Source organism: Gopherus evgoodei, chromosome 4 (assembly GCF_007399415.2).
Source record: "Gopherus evgoodei ecotype Sinaloan lineage chromosome 4, rGopEvg1_v1.p, whole genome shotgun sequence".
Taxonomy (NCBI): domain Eukaryota; kingdom Metazoa; phylum Chordata; order Testudines; family Testudinidae; genus Gopherus; species Gopherus evgoodei.
Window position 1 is genome coordinate 79,006,329 of NC_044325.1, and position 16,659 is coordinate 79,022,987.

The 16,659-nt window shown below is 49.1% G+C and overlaps 1 protein-coding gene across 1 annotated transcript in view; it reads left to right on the forward strand.

Annotated features, from left to right (window-relative positions):
• The window catches only part of ALX4 (ALX homeobox 4), a 75,587-nt gene extending 62,962 nt beyond the window's left edge, over positions 1-12,625 (forward strand). Inside the window, exons 3-4 of the mRNA XM_030559993.1 lie at positions 1,490-1,618; positions 10,378-12,625. Coding sequence (XP_030415853.1) covers positions 1,490-1,618; positions 10,378-10,701 — 453 coding nt within the window. The 3' untranslated portion in view covers positions 10,702-12,625. The remainder of the gene's footprint in view (positions 1-1,489; positions 1,619-10,377) is intronic.
• The last annotated feature ends 4,034 nt before the right edge of the window (positions 12,626-16,659 follow it).

The following is a 16,659-nucleotide window of genomic DNA, read 5'->3' on the forward strand; positions in this document are numbered from 1 at the left end:
GAATTGAGACTGCAGGGCTGTTGATCTCATATGAACTTTTATACAGCACTTCTTATCTAATAGGAATGAACCCACAAAGCAAACAGGGGAGGTGTGTCAGGATTATCATCTTTATAGAGAGGTGATAGGACATGACCAAGGTCACACAGAGGCAGTAGCAGAGCTAGAACTGGAATCCAAGTTTCTTCACTCCTGGGTCAGCAACATTTCCATTGGATCTCTCTGCCCTACTGTAAAAATGATGCCAGATTGACATATGAAATAGCTATGTTTTTTCTTTCATTCAAGGAATTTTTCCAGTGGGTTTCTACAGCTCCCACAGGAATCCCTTGCACCAGAAAGATCCAACAATGGAAGAACCCAGATCTCAGCTCTGTAAATGCAGAAGCGATTCTCTTCCCTCTTGAATTAGGAAGTGTTTCCCACTTTTCTTCATCTTGAGAGGAAGCTCAGTTCTCAGGGACTGGGATCCTCAGAGGAAGAGGAAAGTTTCCATTTATTTTTTGTGAAAACAATTTGTTGGGGAATTTACAATTTCCCCAGAGTGTCAGAAAGTGGGATCAGCAGCCATGGGACCCCTGGAGTGAAACTGAACAGAAAGTGAAAATGGCAGGGCTAGAATCCTTCTCTGAGCTGATGAAAGTGCTGAAAGAAAACACACAAGGAGTATTGACACAAATTAAAAAACAGATTTTAAATTCTTACCAGTTGACTAATCTGGGGGGGGGGCTTATCAGTGATGCAGGGACATTCGTCTCAACAGCATCCTTTTTACTTTAGCAGGTACAGGGCCGGCTCCAGGCACCAGCTCAGCAAGGGGCCAAGGGGAAAGGGTGGCACGTCGAGCTCTTCGGCGGCAATTTGGCGGCAGGTCCTTCGGTCCCTCTTGGAGGGAAGGACCTGCTGCCGTATTGCCGCCGAAGAATGAAGCGGCGGTGGTAGAGCTGCTGGCGATCATGGTCGCTTTTTTTTTTCTTCTCCCTTTCCTCCACCGCTTGGGGCGGCAAAAACCCTGGAGCTGGCCCTGAGCAGGTAAGAAATTGCATCTAGCCAAAAATAAACGAGAAACTCTGATTCACTGAATTCTAGGGCAAGCAGTAAGTGGGGTACCCAGTTGCCTTATGTGGGAGCTCAAGTGGGTGCCTAGATAGCTAGAACTGGGACTTGGGGCCCACTTCCATTGTATTGAAATCAATGGAAGTTAGGAGCCTAAATACCTTTGAGGATTTGGGCCTTTGTGCACCTGCATGTGGGCACTTGGCATCATATTTAAGATGCCTACAATCGAAAATTGTCCCTTGCCCCCAGTTAGGTTTGGGACTTCTACTGCAAAGCACTCTGGGTACAGCACAAGAGGTGTTATCTGGCAAAAGTCTCCCCCAGGTTGGTGTTCTGGGAGCTCCTACCTTCCGCTCTCTCCGGAGGCACTTTGAACTCACTCCATGCTCCCATCCTCTCTGATCTCTGCCATCTGTGCTTGTCTCCTCAGGTTTGGTTTCAGAACCGACGGGCAAAATGGAGGAAGCGAGAGCGGTTTGGTCAGATGCAGCAGGTTCGCACCCACTTCTCAACAGCCTATGAGCTGCCCCTCCTAACCCGAGCAGAGAACTATGCACAGGTGAGTGTCCCCGGCCCCATTCCGGCCTCTTGACTTCCCTGTTCAGCCTCTTTCAATCGTTCCCTCCCAAACCCTGAGGCTAGCCATGGTTGTGATGCACTGGGGCAATGCTGGCCTACCTGGGAAGAGGTGGGCCAAGACTAGAGTCACTTCTAGTATCTGGGCAACAGATGCCTGACACAACACTGACTTATAGTCCCTTGTGCTTCCCAGGCTTCCCACAGTAAGTCGGTCCTTCTGCGGAGACACACACTGTACTGACCTGTGAGCATCTCAGGCACAGTCTGGGATAGCACAGTCTGAAGCTATACGCTCTCCTCTTTCAGACTTACCTCTGTGGTGCTGCCTACAAAACACTGGCAGCTGATGACTGCTATGCAAGTGGTGCAATGAAGCCACTGTCTACTGGGCTAATTCTGCTCCTCTTGCTGTTACCTTGTTCTTCCTGCTCCCCCCTTTATTTATCTTTCCCATCAGCTTGTCACGTCCTGTCATAAACCTAGATTGCAAGCTCTCTGGGGCAGGGACCATCTGGTGTTTGTACAACACGGAGCACAGTCAGTTCCTGATCTTGGACTCTCCCCCAAAATGCTGCCGTAATGCAAATCAATACATAAATGATAATTATCATTACGCAGCTTTCCCCAGCTCTTAAGAGTTGGCAGGTTGATCTTGATCTCCCATGCCCTAATATAGGGCTGTCCTTTGCAGCCTCCCCTAGGGTCGACACTAAGACCAACCCTACACTAAGCAGCATGGACAATGATTCATTGGTCACACGCCATTCATTCCAATTCTGTTCTATTCAGTTCTTAAATTATATTCTGTTCTGATCCCTGGATATTTTAGCTCCTGAAAACATTTAATTGGTTTAGAAAAGGTGGGAAAGGACCTTTAAAGTCACCCTTAAACAAATCCCCAGATGTCCCTTCCCTTTTAATACTAGTCCCTGCCTGAATCCTTCTTGGGTGCTGGCTGGTGACTCTTGCCCACATGCTCAGGGTTTAGCTGATCGCCATATTTGGGGTCGGGAAGGAATTTTCCTCCAGGGCGGATTGGCAGGGGCCCTGGAGGTTTTTCGCCTTCCCCTGCAGCGTGGGGCACGGGTCGCTTGCTGGTGGTTTCTCTGCAGCTTGAGGTCTTCAAACCAATTTTGAGGATTTCAATAACTCTGTCCTGGGTTAGGGGTTGTTATAAAATTGGATGGGTGGGGTTCTGTGGCCTGCCTTGTGCAGGAGGTCAGATTAGATGATCAGATTGGTCCCTTCTGACCTATGAGTCTATGAGGAGTCATCAGGCGCAGGCTTCTCATCTGTTTAAATCTTCCAGGACAAGCTTGTCCCTCTGTGATATCACCAGACATAGCCTTCTTATATATTCATGCAGGAGGAGACACCAAACACCCTGCTCAAGGGTTCTCCATTTAGCTAGATACTTGTATGTCCCCCTTCAGCACAGCTGACCACCTCGTAATTGGTAATGTATTTACCCTCAGAACACTCTGTGAGATAGGAAAATGCTATTACCCCCTTTTTGCCGATAAGGAACAAAGGCACCAAGAGGCTAAGAGTAGGCCTGTTTTAGTCACTTAAGCCCCCATTTTGGCTCCACTGTGAGCCACAAAATTCCCATCAAGCCCAGTAGATGGCTAAACTCACTCAGTGACTAAGTTTTCAGGGTAAAATTTCCTTTGGGGCTTGTGTTTCTGCCTCTGAGCATGTGCACTGCTGCTTGCCTCTAGGTGCCTGTATGCCTATTTCCCACCTAAGCTGTGGAGCAACTCATGAGCTGGGGGAAAACATATGTTTGGCCACCTAGGGCACATGCCGGGCCCAATCCAGTAGGTGTGCTCAGACGCTGCCTGCCAGATCAGGTCCCATTCAAAGCCCAGAGTTATTCTCACACTCTGTCTCCCTCTGGCCCAGTGATTGTTCCACTATGGATAAATACTTAAATAGTCATTGAGCCAGACAGAGAGAGAAAAGACAACTCCCTAGTCCAGTGTTGGGACACCCATCTGGGAGGTGGGAGGAGATCCAGGGTTCGGTCCCCTTGCTCCAACCACTTTTTCATTATCTATCACCAGACTGGATTGAGGGATCCCTCACATCAGACCATCCCATAGCTCAATAGTTAGACCACTCTCCTGAGAGGTGGGAGACCCCTGTTAAAATCCTTTCTCCCCCCGTGCCTGCAAGGGGGAACCGAACATGGGTCTCCCATATACCAGGGAGTGCTCTAACCACTGGACTTGAAGGTGGGCCCCTCTGTGAGCCATTTTGGGTGGAGCACACCTAGCTTGTTCCCGCAAGAAATGTTTTAGGTGCCTAAGCCACTTGACTCCAGGCAGCAGAGATAGGCATCTCCCTGCAGTTTGCCTTCCATGGGAGGGGGAGGCAGAATTAGCATCTCCCCTTGGCTAGCTTAGACAGCTCCTCACCTAGTGCTGAGATTTGTGGATTGCATTCTTAGGCGCCTGTCTTTCCCCATTCATCGTATGGGGGCTGAGGCACTTACACCTGGCTTTGTGGATCACAGTGTTGTTCCTGTGATTGTGGAGTTGCCATGACGCTCACCATTGTAACGCCTAAGTCCCCTTTGGATACCACTCTGAGTGACATGCCCAAGGTCACAATGGGAGCCTGTGACAGAGCAGAGAATCAAACCTGCATCTGCCAACGCCTAAGCCAACACGCTAAACAGTGGTCTTCCTCTCTCATGTTCTCAGAAGGCTGCCAAGGGAAGGACTCAAACTCTCAGTGGTAGTTGGGTTCGGTGGCCACAGCATGTCCCCTGGAGCCACCCAGTCTTTGTCATGCAGGATCTAAGAAATCCTGGGGTTTGCCAGGTCAGATGTTTTAAAGCTGAGCTTTGCTCCCCTCAGCTGCTGGGATTTCCCTTCCAACCTGAGCTGTCAGATGCATGGTTGGCCTTCCTGGAGAGCATGGCATGCAGGCTTTCCTGCATCAAGGCCAAGAGCACTCGACCTTTCCCCTTGGTTGGCTTGCCCTTTGGATTGGAAGGAATAAGAGGCCCTTATTAAACAACGGAAAGACACCAAAGGATCTTTCAAGCAAAGGAAGCACTAGACTGTACTTTGTAACACTCTTCTGCCTTTGTACTTTCATTGCCTCCCTCCCTCCTCACCACCTCCTCCCCCAGCCTAAAAAAATGTACTTTGCAGGAGGTAAAAGGTCAGTAGTGGAACAGAAGCCAGTGATGCTGCTGAGCTGTGGAATGCTGGGCTCTTCACACTCTGGCTCCATCTGGATCTTCTCTTGTTGCATTCTTTCATCTCATCCCCCCCTTCCTCAACACACCTATTCCCCAAGGAAGGGCTTCCCGCTGCCAAACCCTGCTCTTCTTCTGCAGTATCATTTTGTTTTATTATTAAGATTCAGGATCCCAGATGGCCGGACACTTGAATCTGACTTTGCTATCTGGGGAGTGGGGGGCACGTGCAGGGGTTTCCTTTTTTTTCTCTAACCAGCTGGCATATGCTAAGCAAAAATTAACCAACCAAATGGGAAATGGTCTGCCCCAGAACTGCAACCAGACCACACCAGTGTCTCTCCGACAAGTATACTGGAGTGCTGCAAACACTTTATTACCTATTTGTATTACACCCAGAGGCCCTAACCAAAGTCAGGGCCCAACTGAGTCAGGAACCATATACTCTCAAATGACGGGAACAGCCATAGGTACTGGGGTGGCTCCCCAATCTGCAAACCTCTTCATGGCCCACTCTGAGGAAGAATTTCTGGACAAATGCACCGTGAAATCAATGATATATCTGAGATACATCAATAATATTGTCATCCTCTGGACACACCTCAACTCCCTCAGAGTTCCACGACAACTTCAGCAACAACCACCCATCTGTTCAATTCTCTCTCAAACACTCCTGCACCAGCATCAACTTCCTGGACACCACAATCAGCTTCAGCAATGGAACCCTACCGACAACTATATACAACAAACCCACAGATCACCATCCTTACCTTCACAGATCCAGTAACCGCCCCAAGATATGTGTTATCTACAAATAGGCCCTCAGATACCACAGAATATGCTTCAAGGAGAAAGTCCAGAATACTTACCTTAAAATGACACTCTACCAGAGAAGTAGATCGCATCATGAAATGGGCCACCCAAATACCCCAAGAGAACCTGCTTCCATATAGAAAACCCCTCTGACTGCACATCCCTCTTTGTCACCTATCACCCCACACTGGAACCCATGCAGGGCATCATTAAACAATTACAAACTATACTCGAGGGGAACCACATTCTGCAAGAAATCTTTCCTGAACCCATGCTTCTGGTCTTCAAACAATTCCGCAGCTTCTTCAAACTCATCATCAGAAGCAAGGTCTCCAGAGCCCAGGATCCATCAACTCAAAATGGCACCAGACCCTGCTATAACAAGAGATGCAAAACTTGCAGACATTTCTCCACTGCTATGATGATCAACACTCCCCCACAACACACCTACCAAGATTCATTGGTCCTACTTATGCCTATCACAACATGTGGTGTATCTAATCCAATGCACTAAATGCCACAATAACAATTACATCCGCAAAATCAGAGAATCACTACGCTCTCAGCATAACACATAGAAGTGCACACCTGTCACAAAGTGATCACTCCATATCTGACCTTTCAATGCTTGTCCTCAAAGGAAACCTGCACATTACCTTCAAAAGATGAGCCTGGGAGCCTACATTTTCATATCTTTGCTAGACACTAAAAATCACGGTCTTAATAAAAACACCGGATTTATGGCTTATTACAACAATCTGTCCAGTGACCACAGGAGTGTTAACGAGCCACTTTCACTTAGACTATGGTTAACTACTTATGCTAAACAATCTGTTCCTCTTTTTATTTAGCTGGGACACTCTGCATAGCTTTCCCAGACCTGAAGAAGGGCTTAGTGTAGCTCAAAAGTTTGTCTCTTTCACCAACAGAAGTGGGCCCAATAAAAGATATTCTCTCTCCCACCTTATCTCTGTAATATCCTGGGTCTAATATGGCTACAACATCATTGCAAGAAACTGAATAGACACACAGCAAGAGACAATATCTAATCTGAAGCACTTACAGTCTAAATCAGAGGTGGGCAAACTACTGCCCGTGGGCCACATCCGGCCCACAGGACCCCCTGAGCTCCTACCCCAGGAGATTAGCACTTGGCCCCTGCCCTGAGGTTCCACCTTCCCCCGCAGCCTCAGTTTGCTCTGCCACCGGCGCAATGCTCTGGGCGGCGGGGTTGTGAGCTCCCGGGGCAGTGCAGCTGCAGAGCCCAGTCTGACCTGGTCTCTGTGCTGCGTGGCGGCATGGCTGGCTCCAGCCAGGCAGCGGCTGCCTGTCCTGGCGGTCTGGGCAGCGCTGCTGTAGCACCACCAGCCACCAGTGCTCCAGGCAGTGCAGTAAGGGAGCAGGGGGAGGAGGTGGGTAGAGGGCGGGGAGTTCAGAGTGGTGGTCAGGGGGCGGGGGTGTGGCTAGGGGTCAGAGTGGTCAGAGGGTGGGGAATAGGGGGGTTGAATGGGGGCAGGGATCCAAGGGGGGTAGTCAGGAATGGGGGGGGTTGGATGGGGCAGGGGGGCAGTCGGGTAGGGGTAGGGGCTCAGGGGCAGTCAGGGAGAAGGGGTGATTGGATGAGGCAGGGGTCCTGGGGGTAGGGGGCAGTCAGGAATGAGGGGGGGGGTTGGATGGGGTGGTGGGGGGCAGTCAGGAGCAGGGGTTCCAGGGGCTGTCAGGGGAGAGTGGGGGTTGGATGGGGCAGGAGTCCCAGGGGAGCCATCAGGGGCTGAGAAGCAGGAGGGGTTGGATTGGGGGTGGGGGCTGGGCCATGCTTGGCTGTTTGGGGAGGCACAGCCTTCGCTAACCGGGTTTCCGAAAGTGTATGGAAGGCTAATGTGGCCCTCAGGCCAAAAAGTTTGCCTGCCTCTGGTCTAAATAGACAAGGCAAAGAGAGTGTGCAGGGAAGCATAGGCAAAGAGAGGTGAAATGGCTTGCTCAATATCACACAGTAGGTTAGAGGCAGAAGCCTGATCTCCTGAGTCCCATCTGCAGCCCTATCCTATCCTAGAGTCAATGCCTCTCAAGATTAGGGTCAGACTTAGTGTGAATGGGTGCTAGTCCACTGACATCAGTGGAGCTGCACTCGCTTTTCCGTTGGGTCTAAATGTGGCCTGCTGTCTTTCAGCAGTTATTTCTGGTCCAGATTTCGCAATTGCTAAACATAATCTGTCATACCAATTACTAATGAATCCCCCCAGAAGCGATGTGCCTTGTAAAGGCCTTGACTTAAAGGTGAACGTAATATCCTGATGATGGCCTTTCTGTATCCTGCCCAGGACTGTGGAACAGTCAAAGAAGCCTCTCTCAGTGAACCCATTGCAGGTTTCAGCAGGAGCCCAGTGCATATTGGGAAGGGACTTTGGGGATCTATTGGGTACACTGAGGATGCCCAGACAGTGCAAACAACTCACCATCATCTACCTTCCTATGGAAGCTGTGTGATTTGTTTTAGAGTGCTCGCAATATGCTGGGACATAAGAATGACCTCAAACATTTTTCCCTGTATAAACCAGCATTCTAGGTTCTGCTTTCCTTGGCCTCAAGTAGTGACCTTGCTAACATCTAAAGCAGGGCAGGAAATTGACCCCTTTGTGCTGCTTTAGGCATTTGTGGTGTCAGTCTTTGTTACAGGGTAGATACCCTACACTCAAGCCTTGGCAGCAAAGTAAAGGCACAATGATCTGCTGCCTGATGAACCTAGTGTATAGCACCTAGTAGTAGCCAATTCTGAGACTGGGGTCAGTTCCACTGGGGAAATCCTCTGAAAACTATGAGCCTGCTAGCAAATGCTCAGGATATCATTGTTCTTTCCCTTGACTTGCTGAGTCTTACTGATTTATGTAGCTACAATCTGAAGTCTACCGAGCCTTCCACTTAACCAATTCATTGGTTAATTTGACCCCCCTGTTTAATTTGAACAAAATCTCTGGACATATGAACACAGCCTCTACTCCCTTTCATTTTGATCATTTCATGCCTCTGTTACAAAAAGGAAAGCTTCTCTCCCTAGCTAGGGTAAGTTAATTAGTCAATTCATAAGGAAATTTCTGTGGAAGTCAGAAGAGGGAAGAGGCCAGGGAAGATCCAGGTGGTGATAAAAGAGGAGAACAGCTACTGAGTCAGCATTATTAGCACATCTCCGTGCCACACCTGGTGGATGACTTGACTGAGCACTTAGTGTGCATGGATGACTTGACTGAGCACTTACACCAACCAGCCTGTTTGGAATGGACTTGATGCCAATAGATCAGATTCCTCTGTATTTCGTTGCTGATCAGAGCTCTTGTCATATTGCCGTTTTAACTTGAACACGTGTCTATCAAATTTCTCAGGTGAAGTGTGGAAGGAGAGTTGACTCAGATCCCATCTCCAAACTCTCCCTACAAACCACCTGCCTAGTGCCACAACATGATCCCCTCTCATCTCCTTAGCCTGCACCTTAGACAGCTGATAAATGTTGCTCCTTACCACCTTCTCCCCAGCTGCCTTTTCTCCCTCACCAGCCACACCTTCAACACAGGACTGCTTCTGGCTTCCATGGCAGGAAGTACCTGGCTTAACTTCTTGGGCTCTGCTGCTTCCCTGGGTAGGGCAGACCCAGCAACTGTGGAATCAGGAGGGAACTGTCTCAGAAGCAGGCTTAGTCCTTCAGGATGATCACTCAGTGCTTCCTGTTCCCTCCTCTTCAGCAGCCTCTCCCAAAACCCAGAAACCCATCCCCATGGTGTAAAGCATTTTAGGATTAGCTGGTATCCAAAGGGTTAAACACATTTTCATTCCTTATTCACTGAGCAAAACAGCATGGCCCAACTTCATCTCAGGTGGTTTGGGGGCTAATATGGCACTCACTCATGAGTCTCCTTGCTCGAGGATGCTTTGTATGCCTCCAGACACACACACCCTTTCTTTCTGGAAAACTTTCCTTGACATAGAATCGGATTTAAGATTTCTTCCCCTCTACTCTTACACCTTTCCCTTGCTCGTTGGTTACGTACACCAAGTTTGTGGCTAACGGGCCTTCTTTCAACCCTATTACCTGGCCAACAGGATTAACAGTCCCAAGTCCTCATAACCAACCCAGGAACAGCAGCTGCCAGACCCCAGAGGGCTGCCGATGTTGCTTGTGCTCTTAGCTCTTTTATTCCTGTAGCTCACATGTTCTTTCAAGCTAACCATTCCAATTCTCAGCAGGTGCTCAGTACATAAGGGGCTCATGGGAGCAATTTTCTGGCTGTACCCAGTATATTATGTCAAGCTGCATTAAGTGGAATTTAAAATGAAGGGCTGTGGGGACTAGAAATAGACACGGAGCATTTCCCCTCTAGTTCTTTATTCAAATCTAGGCTGGGTTGGCACAGGCTGCAAGTTGTTCTCATGCAGTGGCTGTCTGGGGCCCTTGTGAAATGGGCTGATGGTTTTCAGGCCAGATTCTGGTGGCCAGGTGTCCACAGCACAGCTCGCATTAGCTGGCTCCCTTGCTAATGGTCTCATCTGGGAGACTGAGGATTGACTGAGCTACAGACCCTGACTGTCCCTCTCCCCACTACAAGGGGCCCCTGTGGGTCAGGGTTGAGGCCCACGGGTAAGCAGGGCATGGGGTGATAGAAGCCAGGACTGTTCCTCCCTGTGCTATTCCAGTTCTTCCACTGAGCTTTCTTTTCCTCCCCCAGATCCAGAATCCATCCTGGATTGGCAACAATGGTGCTGCCTCCCCCGTCCCCGCCTGCGTGGTCCCCTGTGACACAGTGCCCTCCTGCATGTCCCCCCATGCTCACCCCCATGCAGCTGGCGGCGTGTCCGAGTTCCTGAGTGTCTCCGGCCCTGGCAGCCACGTGGGACAGACTCACATGGGCAGCATCTTTGGCACCGCTGGGATCAGCCCGGGCATCAACGGCTACGAGCTGAGCGGCGAGCCTGATCGCAAAACCTCCAGCATCGCGGCCCTGAGGATGAAGGCAAAGGAGCACAGTGCTGCCATCTCCTGGGCGACATGACAGGGCTGCAGCCAACGCCCTCAAGACACTGACAGAACAAATGGGGACAACCAAAAAAACCCACCATCCGCTTGGACTCAAGACAGCCATTGCCTCCTTGGGGAGCCGAATGCAGCACTTTTAGCTATCCTAGGTACAGCGAACACGTACTTTACTGTAAGTGGCGTGTTTCAAACGTACACACAGGGAGCTCCCAGCTTCCTGTGCTCAAGCAGGATAAGAGGAAGTGGCGGAGTCGCTCCTATCCCAGCTAGACTTGGGTTTTCTTTTAACAGGTGGTATTTCCCTTTCACTGTCATGCTTGCGTTTCCCAATAACCAGGGCATTTTACCCCCCGCCCCCCGTGCCTTTTCTGACACCAGATCAGACTTTCCAATCAGCCACCCATCATTTTCAGTTGGTTTCCCCCTCCCTCCACCCATGTATTGAAGTGTCATTTCTAATCCATTTTATTCTGTTCCATATAGACAACAGCTGCAGGGGTGATGCCTGGCACCAGCAAGGAGGCACCTGCTGGGGTGGGCGCAGGGCCATCACTTTTGGCCTCTTAGCAGGAGTCACAACTAGGGATTTGAGTTTGCAATAGAGCTAGGGGGAGAATCTTGGCCCAAAAGAAAGAGAAATTACCCCCATTGACTCCTGCCCCAGTTCCTCTTGGTGTTGCACAAGCTTAGCTGAAGCAAAGACTTGCAGAGACGCCAAGGGAGGCTGGGGAAAGGGATGTTATGTCTTTTCCTACAGCACACCTCCGGGCTAGAGCTAAGTACCACCATTGCTGGAAAAGCTTCAAGTTACAGGCTAAGCCTATCAGCTACACCCTACTTCACTCACCTCCATTCAAGCTCATTAAGGGAGATAGGAGCTTCCCAGTGCCCCTCCTCTGCCTCTTAGGTGCTCAGAGGGGATTAACACCTAATAAGCTAAGGTTCCTTTGCCCCTTCTAGGAAAAAGCTGGTGTTAGTTGGTTTGTAAGCACAGGTCCACAGCAGGGAGGGCATGGCAGGCCTTTAATCTTCCATCTTTTTAAAAGATGTTTATCGGGTCAGCAGTTACTGGCATTTACCGACAGCTAGCAACTGTATAAGTGCAGCTGCTATGTGGGCCCTGCCCAGCATGGGTCTGTTGGTCTTCATAGCAGAAGCAAGATTCCCTTGAATCACAACTCAAGCGCTAGCATGCGCCCCCTGCTTGCTGGCTTTCACGTGTTGTGGAATCCTCCACGTACACACTGATTCCAGGACAGCGGCTGCATGTACGGAATGATCCCTTGTCATTTCACCACCATCCTCCTACTGAACAGCATGCAGTAGTCTGCGTCCTCTGAAATGCTGGTCAGCAGGGTGCAGACAGGTAGAACCTCCCCGGGCTCTGTTTCCTTTGAGTCAATGGTATTTCTTACTGTAGTTCCTATTTGCTTCCTGGTACCCGGGGCTGTATTAACTATTCAAAGTTAAACTGTAAACCTTTGGGTGAGTTTTCCTGTGAGGCCACGTTCTTTCCAACCTTTCCATTGAGTCTGCAGTGCCAGGGATAGTCTCAGATAAAGCCATGCATACTTGAAGCAGCACTAGAAACAGCACAGGGTAATTCTGTCAGCATATGTAACACATGCACATGCCTCAAGTGTTGATGTTAAACAGCATTGGCTAGGGGCAGCTGGCTTTGGCACCTTGGCTTACGAGAAAGAGAAGCTGCATGATAGCTTCACCTCTCTCTTTTCACAAAAGCATGGGTGGACCTGGCTATCCCATGTGATGTGGAGGCTCATTTCATCCCACGTGTAAATCCAGTAACTTCCAGAGCATTCAATCAGGATGAACTTGGCCTAACATGTTAAGGACAATAGGGAGTGCTATTGTAGCCATGTCAGTTCCAGGCTATTGAAGAGACAACGTGGGTGAGGTTCTTTCATTGGGCCAACGTCTGTTAGAGAGAGAGACTTGTCTTTCTCTCCAACAGAAATTGGTTCAGTGAAAGACATTACCACACCTCCTTGTCTCTGGGTGCTAGGAAGTCAGTTCATTTGAGAGTATTAAGGGTTCTTTTCAGAGTCTTGTTTCACAATGGTTTGGAATATCTCCAAAGAAACTACTTCCAAAATTCAGGTTTCTGGATATGTGTATATATTATTATAATTTATGTACTGCCTAGCACACTGCTGTGCCCTATATAAATAATACAGCTATATTAGATCTAACATTCATATGTATTTATTAGATTAAGTGACACTAATACTTCTGTCTCTTTTTCCTCAAAAGTCTTTGGGGTCAGTAGAATTCTAAGCGAATCTTTCCCCCACACTCAGCAATTGGGACATGCACATATCCAGAAGTCCATGTGAGTCTATGTCAGCCAAGGATAAGCAGGAGCTGTGCCTCAGGGTAGAAGATTAACTTAATGATCAGCCAGCAGTTCTCAAATTTCATTGCAACCTGCTTCAAACAACAAAAATTACTACACAACCCCAGGAGAAGGGACTGAAGCCAGAGCCTGCCTGCCCCGGGGGATGGGGCAAAGCCTAAGGGCTTCAGCTCTGGGTTGGGGTAGGGCACTGTAACCTTTGCCCCGCTGCCCAGGGCTGAAGCAGTAGGGCTTGGACTTTGGTCCCAAGTGTTGGGGCTCAGGGTTTGGCTTCAGCCCCAGCCCTGGGCAGTGGTGCTCGGGCTTCAGCTTCAGAACCTGGGCCCCAGCATGTCTAATGCAGCCCTGGTGACCCCATTAAAACAGGGTCATGACCCACTTTGGGGTCTCACCCCACAGTCTGAGAACCGCTGGATTAGGCATATGTTCCCTGCGTGGGTTTTTAATTTGCTGCAACAAGGCTACCTGCCACATTGGCCAGAGTCACGGGGGGGAACTTAGGCCCTTGAAAGTTTCTCCAGTTTCGTGTATGTTTTAGAGAGACACTGTCAAAGTTAAAAAAAAACCACCCACATTTTAACCCCCTCTTCCACAAAAAAACAATGCAACCCCCACCTGCCCAGAGTTAGTAAAAGCTCCTTTCCCTAATAAAAACTGAAGGATTTTTTAACCTCTAAGCTCCAGAGCATGGAATAGAATCCATGTAGGTAGCCCCAGAGGCTTGTGCAGAACCCCAGGCTCCCGTTGAAGGACTGAGGCCCAAACTGTCTTTTCCCCACTGTTGAAGCTCATTTAGTTTTCGCCCTTCATTCTGCATCAACAACATTTCTGATCTGGTCACTTTCACCCTCACCCTGCCCTAGCGCAAAGCTCCTGGGTTTGGCTGTCCAATGCTGCAGGAGAAAAGAGCCAGCTTGCCTTGATTGTTGTTTTCACTTCCTCAGCCCATTGCTACTTGGTTTTACAAAAAATCTTTTAAAATGTTATTTAAGCAGAAATCTAACAGCCAAGCCCCCAGTTTGATGCTGAGGCAGATCTAGCGCCACTCCAAACCGCCTCAGCAAAACTGAACAGCCCTTTGTCAGTTGAAAAGTACTTCTGCCAGCGTCTGCCCTGTAGAGAAGAAAAGAGACAGGATCCAGGTGGGATGACCATAAAGAGGATCCCTTAGTCTGTTGGACAAAGACAGACTCCATGGTTCACTCTGGCTCCCAGCTACTTAATGTCACCACTATGCTTTCTAAATCCAGGCGGCCTGAACTAAGCAGCTGTTGGAGGGACAGTTGCCTACACTATCCTCCCCATACCAGCTGGGACTCTGCAGAGGCTCGGTCTTGGAAAGGAAGCAGTGTTGTCCTACACGCCATGATCTCACACAGTTTGCTAAAGAGATGCTAGATTTTGGGGGGGATGACAAACCTATCCTGTAAATTTCAGCTGGAATTTGATGTTTGTGTGTGTGGTGTGGGGGGAGGGATTGGGGGTGAAGGGAACTCAGTACAGTTCTCCTCCCCCATTAGCCCAACATGTGCCTTTTCCCTCATCCCCACCACTGAAATGGACTTACATCTGTCACTGACAACGAGGTGGCCCTGGGCTATGTAGGGACAGTTCCCAGAAAGTCTCTGCCTTAGCCGAGGACTCTTGCACTCCACAGCCTTCAGCAGTAAAACGTGCTCCTTCACTTACACATCAGGCACAAGCCTCCTCTCACAGGGGAACTACAAACAGTCCCAGCTGGAGGCAGCGCCCATGCACTACACACGAGGAGAGCTGCTCTTCGCTACATTTTTAGTGAGAAACAAATATTGCTGGGGGTGTGGCAGGAGCTGTTAGGGGATGTTATCTCCACAGTTATAGAGGAGCACAGGATAGGACTGGGCCCAATCCAGCAGGGTACTGAGCACTCGCCACTCTATAGCCAAGACATGACATTAGCAGGGTGGTTCAGCCCCAAATGTCACTTATCTTAAAATCCTTATTCTTTAGCGTCACTACATTTATGTTGAAAACAACCAATAGTGCCCAGCTCTGCAACCTTGGCTAGCTCAACACAGTGACGGTGGGATCTGGCATTCCAAATGAAGTGTTAGCTAAGCAATACCTGCCACTGTTTCAGATGCTCTCGCTCACGCTCAACGGGAGCTTCCATCTGATTTTCACTTCTGCACAGCGCCCCAATGTTGATACCCAAAGTAAGGCTGAAATAATCAGTGGCGACATTCGAAAGCATCAGAAATCACAGCTAGGCAAGGAAGCTTCTATGAGCTACTCTGAAGCAATTTTTTTTAAAAATTTGTGTTTACCCAACTGTTAAATTAACTAGAAAAGAAATATTTTAAAATCTAGCGCTTCCTTTAGCCCAGCTGCAGATTGCTCTGCTTTCCTAATTATCACAATGGCACTGCTGAGTCTTTCACGCCTCCTCTATATTGAGGTGCTGGAATGGCACTTTTAGATTCATGTTTATTCTTTTTATGACCCTGTCAATACGTCCTTTGGCTAGGGCTTTGCTCCGCTCTATAATTTGCCATTGTGATGAATTTGCTCTGGCTATGCCTTTAGAAAGGAAAACAAACCAGCCATATTTCACAAGACACAGGGCACCAGCCCACAAGTGAGCTCTTTGGGGCAGGAACTGGCTTTTTTGATCTGTGTTTGCACAGCTCCTCGTATACCAGAGCCTGCTCCATGACCGAAATGGCTAGGTGCTACAGTACGAGAACTAACAATAATAATACCTGCTGAGGGAATTTTCAAAACAGCTCAACAGCTGTGTCTAATGAGCAGAAGACGACTCGCTCTCTTGGGGCCTAGGACCAATGCCCGCAATGGGGTTTTGCGGTCTCCTGTGCCCTCTGCTAGTATCTAGAGGCAGTTGATTTACAAAACTTTCCCCTACAGCAGCGAGTGTGGCCATATGGCTATGCCACCAAGAGGGACGAAAGCAGCTGCCTCCTTGCACAACCACCATTGGAAACACAAGAGGGGGCAGACATTGGGGTTTGGAAATAGGAATGGGCAAAATTGACAGCAACAGCAGCATGGTTTTCGGAGCTGGTTTTACAAGCAGCAGAGTGTAGATCGCTATCCAGGTGCCTGGCAGCACAGCTTTATTGGGAGTAGAATCGCTTTTGTAACAACTTGCAAACCTTTACTCATTACCTTTTGTCCCCAATCCCCTTGGCTTGCACATTGCTGTCCTCTGCTAATCACCAGGGAGAGCTCCCCCTGAGCCACAGACCACACTTCAAGAACCACAATGCTTTACCGTAATCCCACTCTAGAGGGAATGGAGATGCATTTGCTCCAGCTTTGGCACATGGAATTCGCAGGTCTCTGAAAGGGTATGAAATTCCATGCTGCTGCTGCAGAACAAGCATCTTAAGAAATCACTGGGCTGTGTGCGTAGGTGAGTGTTGAGGCAAGAGGACTTGCTTACTGCACACAGCAGGTTCCAAATCTCCTCTTGGCCAAGCTCCTCACAGGCCCTTAAGCCAGCTGCTGTGCTTGTGTGGGTTCCTTTAAAACGTGCTATGAATTCAGAGCTTCATCTCTCAGGCATTAGTATTGAGGGGGTCCCAGCCGGTCATGTCT